This window comes from Squalius cephalus, assembly GCF_949319135.1.
Source record: "Squalius cephalus genome assembly, chromosome: 19".
Taxonomy (NCBI): domain Eukaryota; kingdom Metazoa; phylum Chordata; class Actinopteri; order Cypriniformes; family Leuciscidae; genus Squalius; species Squalius cephalus.
The window spans coordinates 7769888-7789907 of NC_137140.1; the positions used below are offsets into that span (position 1 = coordinate 7769888).

Genomic DNA, 20020 nt, shown 5'->3' on the forward strand with positions numbered 1-20020 from the left:
GGTTAATATCAATTGAATCCATAATACATTTTCATTTTATTATAAATAGCATGCAATTAAGTGTCCAAAAACATTTCGTACTAATGCATTTTCTTTTAAAGTATTTTATTTCTGCAATAAGTGCTGAGGCGTACTTCTTTTTCACAAGGGTACACCCTACCATCCTCTCTTTGCTTTAAAAAAAAGACCAAGGCTTCAAGACCGTATGGAAGGATCTTCCATATGTGTCTGATCTCAATATCCTGGCCGCTGAGAGAGGATCTAATTGAATTACCCAAACGGAAGTGGTATTTGGATGCGCTTGCTCTTTGAGTAAATGAGCGGGCCTCATTATTTCTCAAGAGGATGGTCTTTGTGGTGAGTATGCACAAAGGTACATGTCCTGAGCTGAGGACGCACTTCACTTACTCAGTGCTGCGCTCCATCCATGCACACTTCCGGTCCTCTTGCTATCAACACCAACCTGACAAAAGATCATGAATGACTTCAATTATAAGGCGTAGAGGTTTGAGATAAACTGGACCCTGAGAGTAATAGTCATATATTATTATGTTATATATGTATTATATGGTTAGGTGTTGTTGCTTAGTGAGGGGACAGTGGTGTTTATAATTTAATTTGAATTTGTGATCTGATCATCTAAGCTGGATGCACCATATGATAATAAATTACTGGTGTTACTATCAGTTGCAAACACAAATGGTCTTATTGTCTGTGGTGATGCAAATGGAAATTTCATTCCAAAGATTTAGCCTGTTCTCTCTATGCATAATACAGTGTTGATATAGGCTGCACTTGTGGAAAAGAAGTACTTTTACACTATACTTTAACATAATAAACTGTGTGAAGTGAATATGTTTTCAACACTTAATTACACTGTAAAAAGTGAACAGTTGGATCAACTTAAAAAAATTACTTCAATTGGTAACACCTAAAGAAATTAAGTTTTCTCAACTTAAATTATCACATTTTATCGTGAAAAACGTGATAATTTAAGTTGAGAAAACTTAATTTCTTTAGGTGTTACCAATTGAAGTAATTTTTTTAAGTTGATCCAACTGTTCACTTTTTACAGTGTACATCTTATGTAGGCTACAATTAAAAGTAAATTAGTTGAACTCACAGAATGTTTTTGTAGGACTTAAGTACACTGTAAAAAATTATTTTCATGATTTGTTATCACAACTTTTAATCTTTTGTCAAATCAACTTAGATAATTAATGTGGTTCAGATAACATAATATTTTGAGTTTCTATTTATTAAACCAATCTCTTTGTTGTATTAACTCAATTTTTTAATTTCAATGAACTCAAAATCTTACTTTTTTAAGTTAAACCAACAATATTTTTTTACAGTGTAGTTCTCTATATGTCATTTCATAATTACTTCTATTGTAGTTAAAATAATACCAAATGTGACAAGCATAAACTAAAATATACTTCAATGTAATTTCTATTGAAACTTGTGTTGTGTATTTAGATAGGCCTATATTTGTAATTACTGATTTGTAATGATGGAGCTGAATTTAGAACATTTAAGATATATTAACTTAACTTTAAATGTAATATGAAATAACACACTAGAGTTAAAATTATAATCTTTACATATATTTTAGTATGTTACTCAACACATCAAAATAAGTTGACTTTTTTAAATTCTTTAAACAAAAGATTATTATAAAATAATGCTTTTAAAATGTACTTTGAAACATTTAATTTGATTTATAAGTGTGTTAAGACTCCTACCCCTGGTTTCACAGACAGGGCTTAAGACTAGACTAAAATGTAAGTCTGAGCTGTTTCCACTGAAATAAACTTGCACTGACTGATCTTAAAAATATATCAGTGCCTTTTTAGTTTTAAGATGCACATCGGTAATGTTTTTTTCTAAGCATGTTTATAAAAATTACTTAAATGTCCTAATTGATCTATGGTCTAATCCTGGCTTAGTCTAAGCCCTGTCTGTGAAACCGGGCCTTAATCTTGAAAGTCTCTTTAAGTACACTTAAGTGACTTTCTTTTTCGTTAATATTATGTTAGCAGCAAGCCTATTTTTAAAATGTAATTTTAAGATTTGAGGAACACTACCAGTGCACATTCAATACAATTAAGCTCACTTCTTTTTTACAAAGGTGCTGTGTATGAGATTTAACACTCAAAGGTGGAAACTTTTTTTTTTTAACTATTGTTTATTTAGTCAAAATTGTATTGTTTAAACATTATTCCCTTTAAAACATTTAAAATGTTACTTGTCGTTTTGATAAATTAATGGCTTGCATATACACTGTTGCATTTGTTTCACTAAGAATTTACTTCAGAGATCAAGCCTGTGTGGTTAATAAATGACATGATGATGTTGGTAGGGTGGTGATGTGTTGCTGTAGTCCAGGGTGGCTGTGGGGGAAGGGACAGAGTTGAATGGCCCAACGGGCCTCCCCACCCCTCATACTCACAAGAGAGGGTCAACAATGTGGAGGTTGTTGGGTGTTGTAGTTCTATCACTGAGCTAAATTGTGCGATTATTAAAACTGACGGCATGTTTACAAAAATAAACATATTTACTGCAGTGTCAGAGAATATTGACATGGCCTGTCTGAATCTGTCTGCATGTTTATCCGCTATTCTAAGGATTTATTTTCAAGCCATAAGCGCAAAAGAACTGCAAGTTCCATTATTCTTCCCGGGTGTTCTGCGCATGCGGAGTAGTTGAGGACGTGTGGATCTAATAGCCATGAATGGGGCGGTGGAGAAGAGGGTCTGTGGATTTTATCCAGATGCAAAAATTAATGTTTGTACCTCAATGGAGTTATTTTTATCGTAACTTTCAACACGAACACACTCGACTGCTTTAAATGCTTCATGTGATTCAATCTCGTCCGGCGTAACAGCTCTTTTGTTTTCATCGCGTGGCTCGAAACAAATCACGGTTTCGATTGTTTTCTATTAAACATGCCCGGGAACAAGTCGTCGCTGATCCAGAAGATAGCGAGCCAGGCTTGTGTGACCTTTACAAACTCTTCCTCTGCCATTGGGGACAATAAAGTGTTTTTAGAGCAGCAGGCAGGGTTGGTTTCTCTGCTCTCCGACATAAGGGCTGCGGATCTGAATATTGCGCCACCGAAGCAAGCCTCCATATCTTCCCCACAGTCCTCAGCAGTCCCTCCGGTCACATACATGCACATCTGTGAGAATGATGTCTTCAGCATGGGAGTGTTTCTGCTGAAGTCTGGGACTTCCATCCCTCTGCATGACCATCCTGGGATGAATGGCATGCTGAAGGTCCTATATGGCAAGGTCAATATAAGGTGTTATGACAAGTTGGATAAAGCTGTGGGTGCTGAGAGCGAAACCGAGAGGCAGTTTGAGCCACCGCCGATGCCTTTCCAGGGGGATGATGTGAGGAGAGCCGTGCTGAGGTCTTCCGGAGAGTTTTCTGAGCAGAGCGGCCCTTGCATCTTGAGCCCTCTCAAAGACAACCTTCATGAGATTGATGCAGTGGATGGACCGGCTGCGTTTCTTGATATATTGGCACCACCGTATGACCCTGATGATGGGAGAGATTGTCACTACTACAAAGTTTTACAAACTGCTGGCAAAAAGTCAGAGCAGAGCGGTGAAGATGAAACTTGGGTTTTAGAGATCCCCCAACCAGATGATTTCTGGTGCGGGGGGGAGCCTTACCCCGGTCCTAAAGTTTCAGTGTAGAGATGAACACTGGAATGGACTTGTAGCCTCTGCACATGATCCGTCTTCGCTCTAACTCAGATGTGTAAAAATTCCGTTTTTTTCTTGGGACTGGAAACACCACTACATGATTTTAAATGTCCAGTCCAAGCCTATGCGCTCCATAGGCTACATCAACTCTTTGTGGCCTTGCTTGTGAATAATGAATGTATACATTGAAAAGCATTTACTCTTGTATAAGTGCACACTATATATCTACATTAAATACTTGTTTAATTTATTTTAAAAGACTGTACACAAACACTAATTCTAATGTACTGTTTATATTTTTACTGTTGAGTACTATTAAAATGATTGCAAATCATTTTCATTTTGGCTTTGTCAGCATTTTGTGTGCATCATGTGCAAGGTTATTCTATATTATTATTATTATTTTTGACTTAATTATTTGTGTCATTAAAAAGTTGCCACTGTTGCAACTGATTAAACTAACTTGACCCTATAGCAGTTTTCCACTGCATATGAGAAACATTAATTAGGTGACTAAAAAATTGTTTTCTTCTCATCTTAATGCGTGGACAATTTGCTTTGCTTAGTTTTGTTATTACTAATAACGAATCTGTAAATTAGAATATTGTGTTGCGTACTTGAGTGAAATCTGTTTTAAAGGCAGACTTTCAGTGTGAATGTTAGCAGACATATTAATGTCTAATGTGGCGTCATGTTTCCCACACATTGTCTGTCACATTAACGTACGAGACACAAGCTTAAAAGAGCCTAAAAGTAATAATTTGTTTTCATAATACTTAAATCATTATGTAAGACATTGTCCTTTCCTGCATCCCTTAAAGGAATAGTTCACTTCTGTCATCATTTACTCACCCTCAAGTTGTTTTAAACCTGAATGAGTTTCTTTCTTCTGCTGAACACAAAAGAAGATATTTTGAAGAAAGTTGATGGACCCCATTGACTTCCATAGTATTTTTTCCTACTATATGGAAGTCAATGGGGTCCATCAACTATTACTGACTTTCTTCAAAATATCTTCTTTTGTGTTCAGCAGAAGAAAGAAAGTCATACAGGTTTGAAACAGCATGAGGGCGAGTAAATGATGACAGAATTTTCATTTTGAAGTGAACTATTCCTTTAAGGGCTTTTTTATGGACCTGGCTCAAGAACTGAACAGAAAGTAATCAGATGGTCCTTTATTAAGCTCAGCTTACTGTATGTTCAGTACTGTTTGTTTGTTAAGTTCAGTTGATTAAATCTAGATCAATTACCATTTAAAGGAATAGTTTGCCTAAAAATAAAAATTCTGTCATATACTCACCCTGAAGTTGTTCCAAACCTGTACGAGTTTCTTTCTTCTGTTGAACACAAAAGAAAATATTTTGAAGAATGTTGGTAACCAGTTGACGGGATAGCCTTTGACTTCCATATTATTATGTTTCCTACTATGGAAGTCAATGGCTACCGTCAACTGTCTGGTTACCAACATTCTTTAAAATATCATCTTTTGTGTTCAACAGAAGAAAGAAAAGCATTCAGGTTTGGAAGAACACGAGGGCGAGTAAATGATGACAGAATTTTCATTTTGAAGTGAACTATCCCTGTTTTAGACTGACCTGAATACAACATTAGTAAAGTAAAATGTTCAGTGTATCGTTGATGCTTTCAAATATTCACTTATATAAACGCAGTTCTTTAGTTTTAGCCTCTCATCCTCTTAGTTATAACACTGTAAATATTGTCATCATGTTGCTGTGATGTAAATATGGGGTTGTCCCAGCCCTAAATGTGGGGGTTGGTACACCTTCAACCACATAAAACCACAGAGGTTCATACAGTGGCAACAATTATTTGTCATTTTTCATTGTCGTTTCTCAATTTTCATACCATAGACTCTGTAAAGAGTGGTCATAACATTGTGTTTTCTGTCAAATCAGTACATTTATAGAACACAGAGTGAGTCATTTTGTCCACCTTAAACGTTACCCTGTATTGAAAATTAAGGATTGTGAATATTCACACCCTTTGTGCGCTTGTAAACAACACAATGTGTGTGTGGGTGCTGACCCTTGTGGGACCATGAGTCAGAGCTCAATGGTGCCAAAACGGGAATGTCCCTACAAGTCTACTTCACTTTTTCCTTTTACACCCCTTTATCTCTAATAAAAATCAGTCAGTTAAACAAAAGTTCACAATCCAGGTGTTGTTTATTATTTTCATGTTGACAAAGTAGGACATTATTGACCTGCGTTAGTCACTTCATAACAAATACATTTATATCAGTCAGAACAACAAGAGAACAAACGTCAAATCGCTATGAGTTCAGCTATATACAATTCTTGTTTAAGCACAAATGCAACACGAAACAGTGTGTACAAAAATATATCTTCAAAAACTTTCATATTAAAGGATAATGTACAATTTAATTCAAGCCTTCTGGTGTATGTACAAGATGAACGGACAAAAGGCACGACAATGGGAGAAAATAGTGATGTTAGACACCTTTTGACACCTCTGAAAGTTTAGTTTAAATGAACTTTTTTTTTTTTTTTTTTTTTTTTTAAATGCCACCTCTCAACTTTCCATCTAAGACACAGTTCTCCCACGTGCTATCTAAGGTTATTTTATTATTATTAAATTAATTGGCCTAAATATTTTCAAACAAAGTGCGTTTGGTCAGTCAGCATGCGACTGAGGCAAAAAGAAGACGAACATCGCACCACCTTTAAAAGTGCGCACAATAAATGTGTCCATATCGATTTGGCACTTGATTTCACAACATCACTTCACCCAGTTTTAATATATTACGAATGGTGCATTATTATTGTCATTATATTGCCTACATAGTGTTGGATATTGCACAGTCCAGTTGAAAGTTTACTGGCTTGAAGCGGACGAGCAGATGCCCGTGGCGACGCCGCGCTCTGAGCTGGACACACCAGAGGACGAAGAGGAGGATTTTCTCTCCTTCTGTCGCAGGTGGATTTTGGTGTGTCTCTTTCTCTCGTCGCTCCGCGCGAACTTTCTCCCGCAAAAGTCGCATGCGAACGGTTTCTCTCCGGTGTGCGTGCGGATGTGGGTCGTCAGGTGGTCGCTGCGACTAAAGTTCCTCATGCATATCCGACACTGGAAGGGTTTGTGGCCGGTGTGGATGCGGATGTGTCTAGTGAGCTCGTCGGACCGGGAGAAGCGCCTGTCGCAGCCCTCCGCCGGGCAGGGGTAGGGACGCTCGTGCACGGGCGTCTTGCTGGGTCTGTTGGGGTACTTCCTCGGGCGCAGGATGGGCCTGAGGGGCAAATTCTGCGGGCTGTAGGCTGTGGGTAGCCGGGGTCCATCAGATACCGGCCCCGCCAGTGTGAAGTTCCTGATAGTGTTCAGGGGGGTTAAAGGGGGCGGGACTCTGAAAGAGTCCAGCGGGCATGAGAACGGTTTGCGGTCGGGCATCGACTGCATGTCCCTCTGGCACGGGGGTTGGAAAAAGCCGGCGTAGTCCGGGATGATGGGGAACAGCCCGGAGTCTGTGTTTGGCTTTGGGGATGAGTAGGATGGCGGAGGGTAGGAGATCGGACAGGTGGAGGTGGAGAGGAATGCGGATGGGTCTTGATACATCTCTCCGCATCCAGAGTAGGGTGGCGGGGGAGAGTATATGTGCTCCATGTCTGCCTGGTTCTGCGCCATGGTGCAGCTGAGAGTGCTGGAGAAGTGGCCGGGGGACACTGAGGATGCTGGTGACGAGGATGCTGAGGATGGCTGGGTCATGCCCAGGATCCCCGCGCTCACTATGTTTATCACGCCCTCTGGGTTCCAGTTTCCTGGGTACTGGGAGTCGATGGAAAACTTTCCCATGTAGGTGAAAGTTTGGTTGCGAGGGCCAGCTGGTTGCGCGAAGCTGCCGGAATAGGATAGGTCGAGGGAGCGCTTATCCGTGCTCATATCCCCGCCAAGCAAGCCATCTGCAGAAAAAAAAAATGCACATAAAAGCAAGGTTTAGAGACATGTGAAAGAAGGCTGTCTTAATGGATCATGCAACCATCAGATGCTTTTACGCACACATCAGTAAAAAGCTGCTCACTGTAAAATCATCATTAGGCATAGCATCGTTGTTTGCAATCATTTCTGACCCCGTTTTCTTTTTTGAACTAGTCAAACATAAGCACATTGCATGTTTCCAGTTTATAAGCAAGTTGGATTTCCCATACAAAATAACCACGTTTTCATTCCCATTGAATACCCTATAGATGCGAACGATATATCAACACAGAGAGCACGTGAGGATGGAAGCAGTTGAGATGCGCGCATCATTCTTACCTCCAGAGTGCATCTGCTCGTAATGTCCTCCTAAATCACCGTTTGGAAATATAGTCACAGATGTTGGCAGTGATGTGGCAAGCTCGTCCACTGAGTAGATGCTTTCGGCAAGCGGGTGCACAAAGCCACCCAGAGTTACGGGGGCTTTCTCCAAAGTTTTAGCTGTCATCATGAAGTCCTAAGAAGCACTCGTTCTGATGTTCACAAAGTGTTTTGTGCCTGTGCGAACGCTCGCTCAAAACGTTACATGTGGAAAGCTGTCAGTAAACGGGTTATTTAGCGTTCACTGTGATGCCATCTGACGGCTCTGTGTTGTTGAATGACAGATCCTTGCGGAGCTTCTAGTGGTAGTATGTATTTATGGTGAGCCTATCAATGTGTCACTACGTCACTGACCATTTAAGGACTGAATGGCAAAAGAAAAGTAGCGCTGCGCGATCTGATTGGTTATAGACTGCGTGACGCGTTGAGGTAATACTTGTCAATGGAGAATCTTCTCTGTACAGCCGCTCATGCATAAAAAGCAAAGTCCTCGGAGAAGAAAAATAACAAACTATATTGCATATTGTTTGAAAATATTTTTAGATAAAAGAAAATAACATAAATAAGCTAAAGGCATACGCTCGCTGAAAGATAATGAATCCTAAGTGGAAAAAAAATCTTCCGTTTTGTACAACGCATCATTCTCAATCAGGAATTCCGGTTCATTTTCATACCATAAATGGTTTTTTATCCGGTAAACAGCTACACCCCTTCGTCCATTTATGGCGCATATTCCGGAAATTGAGTATCGGAAACTCGCGAGTGTTGCCGAGCAAAGAGACGCGGCTCATAGCGGCAGAAAACCACAATCAAATGAGAGACACAATCACGGAATTTCTACCTTTGCTTCAATGGCACGGTCGGAAAGTGCGCTATTTAAATAGACCCCATGTTTTTGGAAAGAGGGAAACGTTTTTAGTAATGGTGTTCTATAATTAGAGCGCTACTGGAAAGTAAATTTATTATAATAGTTAAACAAAAGTTGATGTATTTTTGTTTTGCTGTCTACTGCCGGTGTTGGAGCGTTCATGGTGCATTTGATAAAAACCGCACACTTGAGAATTCCGCATGAGAAAACCCGCATGAGAATTCCTGGCTCACACAGTTTTGTTCACTGCTTTGTTTTTCGTATTATAGGCTAAACCTAAACATTGAATAGCATATGCCTATACTTCAATTAATCCAACTCTTGCTCCAACACTTAAAACGCAAGAAACTAAAACTTTCCAAATGTAAATGCCTGTATACGTAAATAGAAATGCTTTCCGCTGTGAGGTTTAAAGATGCGACCAAATAAAAAAGATGATCGAAGTGAATTCCCCCCGTGGGTTTAGAAACTGCTCTTAGTAAGATATACGGGGGAGGAGGGAGCTGAGGTCGGAATTTCAGCCAATGATTTTAGGCTACTCTATTACAGAATCAATTCATATTAACATGCACAAAAATTACAGCTAACTTTTTGAGTAATTTGAGCTTCATGTAGGCCTATGTGGAAATATAGGCCTTATGCTAATGGTTAAATGATCTGTATTAACAGCCTTTCACCTAAAATTACCTTTAGAATGATGCATCACTAGATGGCCAAAAAATGTCACAAAATATCACCTAATTATAACTAATAGTATAAGTTTATATTTGCCTTGAAGAAATCCACATAACACCAAAGCAGAGAAAATTAGCCAAAGATAATTAAAAAAGATGTTTGCCGCGCGCGCGCGCTCAGTGGATTGAAGTCCTCGCGCGGAGCCAGTGTCTGCGTCTCAATTAGCTATCACACATGACGTGGTTAATAATAGTCAAGTCACTACTCGACTTCTGCCTGAGTTATGACTGTTGGAATGATCGCTCTTGTGTGTGTGTGTGTGTGTGTGTGTGTGTGTGTGTGTGTGTGTGTGTGTGTATGTGCGTTTTCAGGGCATTAGCTGTTCATCTCTGGAAAAACTCTTCCATTGAACTTCCGACATCCCACACAGCATGCAGACGGCCGGTATGACTGTATGGTCGCACGTCTAAACCTTTTTGACACAATTTACAGTAGGCTACTATTTTAATAGGCTGTGAAATGCTTATTATCTAGCAAACATCATTTCTCCGAGATAAACGGATTTTAGAAGCAAATGTCAACAAATAGCTCTCCGTTTAAATTTCCTTAAAACTTTTAAGGGTTTGTGAATATTTAGGCCTAAACCCGAACATGAAAAGTCTGGTGGGATTACAAATGATAGAACAATTGAACTGAGCGAGATTTGAAATTTTGAACAGGCCTATAGCCTATGCGTAAATTAGTACAAAGAGGGTGTTTTTATTTGAGTGTGTGTAAACAGCTAGGCTATCATATAGCTGGCTATTAATTTAAAATATTGTTAAAATAATATATAATAGGCTACTTGTAACTGTAAATATATAAATAAACAGTTTCACGCGACCTGCGTGGGTTATGTCATAGCCTATCATATGGACAGGGGGCAGTATATGTCCCTTTACCGCGGACTGACACTTCACTGACACTTTAGAAATATAGGCCCTAGCTCTCCTTTTTATACTGTTACTCTGTTTGATGAATAACGGATAGATGTTGGCTAAATAACCTCATTAGCATAAGTCTCTTCAAGTATCGTAAAAAGAACATAATGGGCTCTGTAAACAGTTACAACAAAAAATGTAACTAAGCACAATTTCTATTGTTTAAAAGATCCAAATCAAACCAGCCTTTACTCTTCACACTTTATATCATATTCTTCACATTTACCATTTTCAGTCATGCTAAAATTGCAGAAGGAATGGTTTTTGTCATTTCAAAATCATATAGTTAAAATTGTATCCAAATATAACATTAAATTTAAAATATAAAAAAAAAATCATATATATTTTCTACCTTGACAACCCCATGCTCAGATGACAATCCCAAACATGTCATTCGTTTACCTCCAATTGCAACTTTCACTGTTGTAAAATCAGCGTTGAGATCATTATTATGAGAAATTTTTATTATGAGAATCCTCTAAGAAATGTGTTATTGCTTATTGTCAGAGAGTGTGTTTAATACCAATGACAATTGTTATAATTGCATTTAAAAATATATATAATAATAATAAAATAAACAGAGAGGAGTGTTATTTAGGGTCATTTTTGAAGATCAGCTCATTAGCAATTCAGAAATGTTTTTTTTGTTTGTTTGTTTTTTTGTTCTTCAAACATGACAGGAGCTAAAAAGGGCGTCTGAATCGCCCCGCACACAGGAAACCTCAGTTCACACCCCCAGATTTGATAGTACAATGAAAATCCCCAAAGCTTCCTGTTGTCCATCAATCACGTATATATTTTTAGCGCCACCCTTGCAAGCTCTGGTTATTTTTGAGAAGGTGTTGCTGTCATCATAAGCGTGGCTTGAGATCAGTTTGTGATCTCAAAACACCATCAGAGTGTCATATTTACTGAATGAATTAGAAATGGAGCCATCTGTTGCCACTGCATACACTTGTCACTGACGGAAGGATACTATTACCGAGATATAAACCAGAGCTTCAGAAGCCTTTTATAAATGAAAAAATAGTCTAACTTTTTTATTTTGATACTGCCCCCATGCTTGTCACGGGCCTAAACCGAGCGGACACTTTCAGGGCTGTTAATGGGCTAATGATTTAATAAGGGCCCCATGCATCCGTAACCTGTCTGAGGTCCCCTCTAGTCCACACGGTCCGCTCTGAATCTTTTATCGCCGCTGTCGCTCAAGCAGGCAATTAGTAAAGAGGTCGTGTCGTCATAATGACATCTCAGTAGATATTGACTGGAGTGCGTCCCCGCAAATCACCCCAAACGCTCAATAGCGAGGCAGGGCCAGCAACACGCCACAGTTACATTATCACCCGCAGACGTTTAGTGCCGGACAGCTTTGCGTGTTTGTCAGGCGCGCCGGTGCTTTTCTTGCCCCGTGAATAAAGACCACAGCGAGTAATGTGACAGACCGTGGCCAGACTGATTACAGGGACGTGTCAGTCGCTGTTAATGGGGGAAGCCCTTTAAACAATGTCTTGGTTCTGAGCCTGAACATCCATAATGAGGAGGTAATGAACCTGCTCCTGTTTCAGGCTGTATTAATTGCGATGGGAATCGGCTTCCTTCGACAAGGCAATGAGAATTTGCTTTTGAGATCAAGATCTTGTAGATCACTGGTGGATATGCACGTGCATAATGCATGGCAGATAAATCCACCCTACCCTATAACTGCTATGATATAAACTTCACTGTATGACAGCTCGAGAAAGAAGCCAGGCTCGACACAAAAGCGCTCAAGTCTTCACAGAACAGCGACAATCTCTGCCACTGATTGCCACATCTGAATGCTTCACATTTTCAGGGATTCTTGTGTCCTCCCCCACAAACGAAAGAAGGAAACTTCTTCAGATGCATGTGTCTTTTGTTGTACGCCTACAGATGCAAAAATGTTTGCACACTGTGCAGAAGTGGCCCGCTTTGGCAGAGCGTGCCGGGCCCGCCGAATGCCCATTGGCAGCTGGGATCTGGCTGTCCCTGCTGGGAATGATGGTCTCAATGTAATGGACACCCACACATGGCAGCCACTGAATTCAAGAGCTTTCTTTCTTGCATGTGCTCGGGGTCTCCTGGGGTCAAACGACTCCTGCACATTGAGGAGACATAGATCGACATCCTTCTGCATCAGCCTTTGCATTGTTTGTCATGTTAGTTTCATTGTTCTCTATTACTCATCAAGTTGTCCATGAGCTCAGCACACCCAACAAAAGGCTTTATGATATAACTGTACTCACTAATTGAGTAAATGGGGTCGTTTATTATACGTCGCTAGTATTGCAGTTTACTTTCTAGGCACATTTGAAAGAAAAAGAAAGAAACGGGAAAACAGGACAATTTACAAATCTGCTCTAGGAAAGGAATGTCTCTCCAAACTGGTCAGGCATATGACAATACACCATAAAGCAAGCTGTCAAGTTACGCCCACAAAATTCAGATGAGGTTTGTCGAAGAGGGGTGAATGGACACAAACCTGCTCTAGAGCCAGCTGAGATCTAAAGACTAACCGTGGGAGACTCCGCACAACATCAATTGTTCTTTTTACCGAGTAGGAGGCCGTTTTTCTTAGTGAATTTGTGTAGGTGTTACTTTTCTATAGATGCTCACCTTCAAAGGACTTTTCCGTTTGTGCTGTTGGTATTGGCGAGCTCGGCGATTATTGTATCTGTTTATTTTGGTAATAATAATCTGTTTGCATTTCCTATTTATGTACAAGAGCCTGACTGAGGATTAATGAGATGATGTTCCACTGCCTTTATTGTCGCCATATCAGCATTGTGCTTAGAAGATGTGAATGTCTTTAAATATTTTATATGAAAATACCCCCTAATTCATAACATTTATTATCATAATATTTTTGATTGTAGCAACAAAAAAAAAAGAGTTTTTACTTAATAGTATTTGAAAGCTTTTAAACCAATTTTCGATCTTGAGTCTAATTACATGCATTTTATTTTAATTTGACATTTTTTGAAGGACAACACACCATTAAGTCAACTCTGATGACATAATTGCTCACAGAAACGGTCGAGAGCAATAATACCTTTCCGTAAAAAAAAAAAAAAAAAAGTTTCGCTCTGGTATTTGATAATATCCCATTATCCACATTATCTAAATGAAGGTCTCTGCTCACAGAGACAAGTACTGTACACCCACAGGTTCAACATCATGCAGCATTACAGTGCATTAAAGTGCACACACACATGCTCAAACACACGAAGAAACATTGGTGATGGTGAACGCTATACTCACATTATCAGTGCAGCATGGAGAGTGGCTCTTTGTGACTTCCCATCATATGAGTGGGCTCCTCCAAGAGCTTCACGCGGCTCCAATAGCAACACAGCGCTCCACACACGCTCACACACTCCTGGGATAGCTGGTGCTCCTCATGCAAACTGATCTGGTTTCAAACTGATTGCCTATATTCTACCATGTGGCTATATGAGGTGCTGTCTTACTCTCGCGCTGGTTTATGGGGGTGTAACAATGTGATGTGGAAGAAGGAAACTCAAGACAATGCTCGGACTTCATCTGTATCCTACATCTTTGACATTGAAATTATCATGATAATGTTAAGTCAGAGGTGCAAAAGCTGAAACGCTTTGACGGACAGAGTCGTGGGTTCTGGTGTCATTCAGACATCTTGCTTAGAGGGTGGACAACGCAGTCATGCATGCAATGCACGTGTTCATTAACTGTTCTCATGCAGTGAATCGGATAAGCCACAAAACAATGATTAGCTTCCTATTTAATTACAAAGCACATTGAATTATTAGCTAAATTACTTTTGTTATTCCATAGCGGTTCCCTAACGCCAAGTATTAAACTTAGGAACTCACTGTTTGTTGACCTATTGAAAGAGGGACCAGAGTCATTTTCAGGGACCAGAATCTCGTCAAATCAAAATGCATGTTTGTATTGTATGGAAACAAACGAGATTGTACAAATTCTTATAATTTAGCCAACAATTCAGCAAAAAGTCAAATAGTTACAAATTCCCATGTGACTGTGATGGGATTTGACATGAAGTTGGATTCTTTTGACTTGGGCCAGTAAACAACTTTATATATAAAAATGTTGCCTTTATGCTGCCATTGTTAACTTGATAAGTGCATTGATAAGTTTGAATAAAAAGAGTTTAAAATTGAACTAAAATTAGGCTTGTCTTGTTGTACCGCAAGGTAATAATCATAGTCTGCGACAGTCTCACACTGACACTGGTTCTGTTCTCAGAGCACCGTCCTACTGGGGCAGCAGGTCACGTCCCAACACAAGCTTCATTATTACTAATTACACCCGGTCCATCATTGACTTTTGCCTTCCCTATTAGCAACATCAGCCATTAACACTAATGTTCTGTTTAACACTGAAGATGCGAGACTTTTTTCTGTTCCCTGGGACTGACTGTAGTCTAATGGGTGAACAATCTGAGCCTCTTTACTCTTAAATTCAAGCATTACAGATATCCATGGTATCCCATTCATTTAGAAAGTTTCTGACAAACTTCACAAGCTTTATGGTGAAAATGACTGTGAATGGTGTGTTTATAGAATGTAAAAAGACTGTAGATATCAGGTAAGTTATCAAATTGAGTAAATTATTCTTAGTATTCAAATTGAATTATATAAGACTAAAATCATTCTCTGCTCATTCAAACGAGCACACCACTTTCAACAGCAACACACAGAACACAATGGTGTTTGGCGTCAATGACATCAAGCCTGGCACGACATTTGAACAGAACTACATTGAAGAGTATTATCAGTGAATATGTGGTTACACTTTATTTTGATGATCCTCTTAAAATATTCTGTTGACTGTAATTAACGTTGAACCTACACTCTTAGAGTATTAGTAGACTGGTATGGCTGGGTTAATTACAGTCAGTAGAATGTCTGTTGGTCATAATAAAGCGTTCGCAGATATTCATATATAGACATATATTCATATATAGACAGTCTACTACTTTAATGACTGGTAGTTGACATTTAGATGCAATGGTAGAGAATATCTAAAGGGGATGATCAAAATAAAGTGTTACCCATCCTGTTCCTCACACAAAACAAATAAGAACTGGACAATAGTGCACAAATTCTATGGACTACATCAAAAATACCATCATCCTTTTGAAGCTTAACATACATGGTTACTATCAGTGTTGGGGAAAGATACTCTTAATGCATTACAATGTTGTGTTACTCCCTAAAAAATAACTAATTGCGTTACTTCTTTAAGGAAAGTTGTGTTACTTTTGCGTTACTTTTTACAAATACCTGTGCCTGTACAAAGACACTGGTTAATAATAAAGTGATATTAAATACATAAAGTATATTTATGTTATTTAACATTTAATTATTGCAGATTTGCGCAATATTCTGAGTTTGCATTTGACAGTTTTTATTCATTTTTAGGAATTTTGTGCAAGTGAGATGAGTAAATGCATGCTCAACATTTAGTCTAGAACTATACATTAACCATCATCAAATTCTGAAGGATCTTCATTTAGATGTTATCCATAATGAATCCATAATAGATTTGGTAACACACGTTACATGTACTTACTCCGGTAATAACAGTAAATTATGCATAATAACATTCAACTAACCCTAAACCAAACCAATAGTAAGTTCATGTAGTTAATTAATATTAAATGTATAATTGCACTATAACAAGGACACCTTAAAATAAAGTGTAACCATATTCATATACAAAAATCTGTTTTTGTATCTTTCTTCTCAGTCTAATGCATTGGATTAAAAAAAAAACATATTAACAACACTGCATAAAATATCGTAAAAGCATCGTAACTAAAACAAATCCATGCAATTGAAACTTAAAATGCGAGGCAATACAAAGCTGCACAACATTTTAGGTGTGTGTGGGGAGCAGCGTGAACGTATACAGCACAGAAAATTAAGCAAATGGCATCATTATAAGCGTTCATCTTGGCTTGCGAGGGGTGATGATGGGGTGTCTGTGTCTTCAGCGGTCTCAACAGACAGAGCTGCATGTCAGCCGCTGGTAACAAATGGTTCTGCTAAATCAATCTTTAATTTGATGCCAGCCTTTTGCTAATGGAGAGTCTTGTTAGAGTCTTAGCCTTTTGTCGACACAGTCAAAGTTTAGCCATTATGCTGCAGATCCATCATTTCTAGATGTGGTCAGTAATGAATTGTGTGCATCAGCATCATTAGAGGTTTATGAACCAAAAGCTTCCACCTATTAAATGGAGCTATTAAAGACCTTCTTAATGTTCACCCTGTTTAATGGTGAGAAATAGACTAAAGCAGTCATGGGAGGAAAATTAGTTGATTTTGATTCATTAGATGTACACTCATTTATGTGATCCTGAGTGATTGCTTTCTAATATACTGTTTCCCATCAAAACAACAAAAGGACATATTAATGTCTTCATCATGAAAATCATCTTATTTAAGATATGAATTTGTTTGTGAGATTTCACAAGGGACCGACCGTCTTGCACAAATTCAAAATAAAATAATGCTTGACATTGATCAATCCATATTCGTGAACATAAAAGGCATAATTCATTTGAGTGTGTGTGTGTGTGTGTGTGTGTCTTCTCTGATACACACACCAGTACATGCATGCTTGTTTTTCTATTGTTTTTCCTTAACTCTACCCTAAATCTAACTCTTACAGAAACTGTTGGCCTTTATAGATTTAAATAAAAGTTTATTTTGCATTAAATCTACAAGCTGTCTTTGTGTCCTATTAATAAATGTTCCTAATAATGTGGAAGGCCGTATACTGGTTACCTAATTGATTTCTATTGTGTATATATTATACAATATTAGTAAGTTTCTCTATTACAATTGTTCATACTTAGGTTTATTATAGTATTAAATGTCTAGAGACCAGAATATCTTATAGATTTTTGACTTGGGCCAATGAGCAACCACCTAATACCTTCCAAGGGTTTACTCTGAACACTTAGTAACTGCTTAGCAACACCCTGGAAACCACTAAGAATATTTTAGCAAATGGCTTCAGTAATTACTGGGAAAGTTGTCAGGCCACCGATGTTGGTGAAAGTTTTGCATGTGCAAATGGCAGTCATGTTCTCTAAAGAAAATGAAAAATCCTAAATTCTTCACCTCCTCTTACAGAAACTCTTTGGCATCTTTAGACTGTATATAAGCCATTACTTAGAAGTTGTCAGTGAAAATAGCGATGGTGCACCAAAAAAATAGGGTACCTTATGACTTTTATTATTATCATATTAAGATTACACACTATCTCTATACTGAACCCTTGTGAAAGAGAAATCCAATTTAACATGCATTTAAAAAAAGTGCTTGTCACGGAAATAATATACTTTAAAAGAATATAATGTAATGTTTTTGGACACTACCAAAATGTATAATAGTTTAAATGTATAGTAGTGTAATTAGTTGAGTGCCACTTCAGTAGGACTTAAGTACATCTTTTTATGTAATTTCATAATAACTTCTATTGTCTTTGTAATATTTTTAAAGTGTACTGCTGAATGTACCGACAATAGTAAAGTAAAACACACTACAGTTACAATTATAATCAAGTACTTTACATTTGCTTCAGTGTGTAGTCAGCACATCAAATAAGTGTAATTCTTTAATTCTAATGATTTAAGATGTACTTTAAGGAAAAACTTTTTCTGACATTATGGCCTGGTTTCACAGACAGGGCTTAGATTAAGCCAGAATTAGACATTAGTTCAATTAGGACATTCAAGTAGTTTTTATAAACGTGCCTTAAAAAGACATTACTGGTGAGCATCTTGAGACAAAACAATGGCTTAGACATATTTTAAGACAACAGCTCAAACATGCATTTTAGTCCAGGGCTTAAGCCTCGTCTGTGAAACCGGGGGTATATAAACATAGTCATGAACTGCACTTTCTTTAAGTGGTCTTTTATTTCATTAATATTATATTATCGGCAATTGCAAATATACTTCTACAAGTGTACATTCAAAACAATTGTTTCACAAGGGAACACTTACAGGCCCCTCTTGGCGTTTTTAGATTTGAAGCAAAACATTATTTTGTTGCATTACTAATCCATTTTTTCCTTGGTGATTTCAGGTTTACTATCACTTACTTTGATATGAACTGTATTATTTTAGAACATTATACAGCTCTCTCTTGTTGTCTAATTTGAGTCAGTGTTTGGAATGTTGGAGAACATATGGAATATTTCTGGACTTGGCATGAAACTATCTACCTATGAACCAACAGCGTCCCACCGTCCCCCTGTGAGTCTCTCTGGGCGCTCTGGGAGTAAGGTAAAGTCAGAGCAGCAGCGCTGTCGTCCAGGGGAGAACACACAAAGGCCCAGCGGCAGGTCCATTCTCCCCCAAAGCCGATACCACCTGCAGGGGCCGGCCCCTCTCCTGAGCGTCCCAGCACCGCTCTCCAAATGATGATTAATCACGGGGGGCCGAGGGGGGGGCTCGGACCCTGACACGGCCATAATGCTGGCCACCAGAGTCTGGATTGGCCAGCGGAGATCAGTGGGTGGATGTCTACGGAAGATGGATGACCTCGGCGAGGGCTCGGACTCCTGTCATTAACAAAAGAAAACAAAAACAGACAACAAAAAGAAAGGCGGCTCGGTGTGAGGGAGACTCGGTTTGTGTGGGAATAAATGAGAGTTTTGACATTAGCAAACGTTTAAGACACCCAACTTTCCCAAACGCAAAGTAGTCCGAGCCCTGACACTACATGACAGCCGTGAACTTCTGGAAGTTTCGTGATCGTTTGCTCTCATCAGCGGAAAGAAGAGCCGCGGCGAGCCGAGATTTTCTCTGACAGTTACAAATGAAGCCGCGATTCATTATTTTCCAGGGAATTCGGTCTTCTGCAGACGAAGATGGAGATGCAGCCGTGGCGTCACTGCCCATTTGGATGGAGATGAATCAAGGCACTTTAGCCCAGACGCAGCGCTGACAATCACATCAGCGAGGCTATCGGACTCCCCTCTACTCCTCGTGGACGGATCCGGTGTGGAGCGGAGCGGGTAATAAAGGCTCCTACTGAAACCCCATTAAGCCCGGTCTCCAAAGACCAGCTCATTAGCATAGCGGAATATTCCCCCCGTTTGTGTAATTCTATAAACTCTTATTGCTTCCACTATCCTATTCTTAAATGACGCTAATAATGTGGAAAGTTTAGCTGTATAAATGATGGTGTTCTCGCGTTTTTGCAGCTTGTGTTTGTTTTAATCCGGGGTCTGGTTACCTCATTCACAATCCCCCTAATGACCCATCTTTGTTAATTAAGCAGACGAGGATGGGGGGGGGGGGGGGAGGGGGAGCAGATGCAGGAAAAGACACGTTTCTCCTTTGTTGTCAAATTGACACGAGTGCCTGTTGTCTGTCTGAAATTAAGGACAGATTAGGTCATAGCCATGCTATATAGCAT

At 39.0% G+C, this 20020-nt stretch overlaps 2 protein-coding genes across 2 annotated transcripts; one reads left to right on the forward strand and one right to left on the reverse strand.

Moving 5' to 3' along the window:
- The first annotated feature begins 2709 nt into the window (after positions 1-2709).
- Positions 2710-4047, forward strand: adoa (2-aminoethanethiol (cysteamine) dioxygenase a). The gene has a single exon (XM_079852191.1). The coding sequence runs from the start codon at positions 2949-2951 to the stop codon at positions 3702-3704; it is 756 nt and encodes a 251-aa protein (XP_079708317.1). The 5' UTR covers positions 2710-2948; the 3' UTR covers positions 3705-4047.
- A 1835-nt stretch (positions 4048-5882) lies between these two features.
- On the reverse strand, positions 5883-8371 carry egr2b (early growth response 2b). The gene is made up of 2 exons (XM_079852272.1): positions 8001-8371; positions 5883-7645 (listed from the first exon to the last, which is right to left on the reverse strand). Exons 1-2 carry the CDS (start codon positions 8170-8172, stop codon positions 6570-6572), a joined length of 1248 nt encoding a protein of 415 aa, XP_079708398.1. The 5' UTR covers positions 8173-8371; the 3' UTR covers positions 5883-6569.
- Between the last annotated feature and the right edge of the window lie 11649 nt (positions 8372-20020).

What these genes read in the sequence shown, in the direction of transcription:
- adoa (XM_079852191.1), top strand. Translation starts at nt 2,949, where the DNA reads ATGCCCGGGAACAAGTCGTCGCTGATCCAGAAGATAGCGAGCCAGGCT.
- egr2b (XM_079852272.1), bottom strand. Translation starts at nt 8,172, where the DNA reads ATGATGACAGCTAAAACTTTGGAGAAAGCCCCCGTAACTCTGGGTGGC. An exon ending in CGAGCAGATGCACTCTGGAG is followed by an intron (nt 7,646 to 8,000) that starts GTAAGAATGATG and finishes TTTTTTCTGCAG; the next exon opens with ATGGCTTGCTTGGCGGGGAT.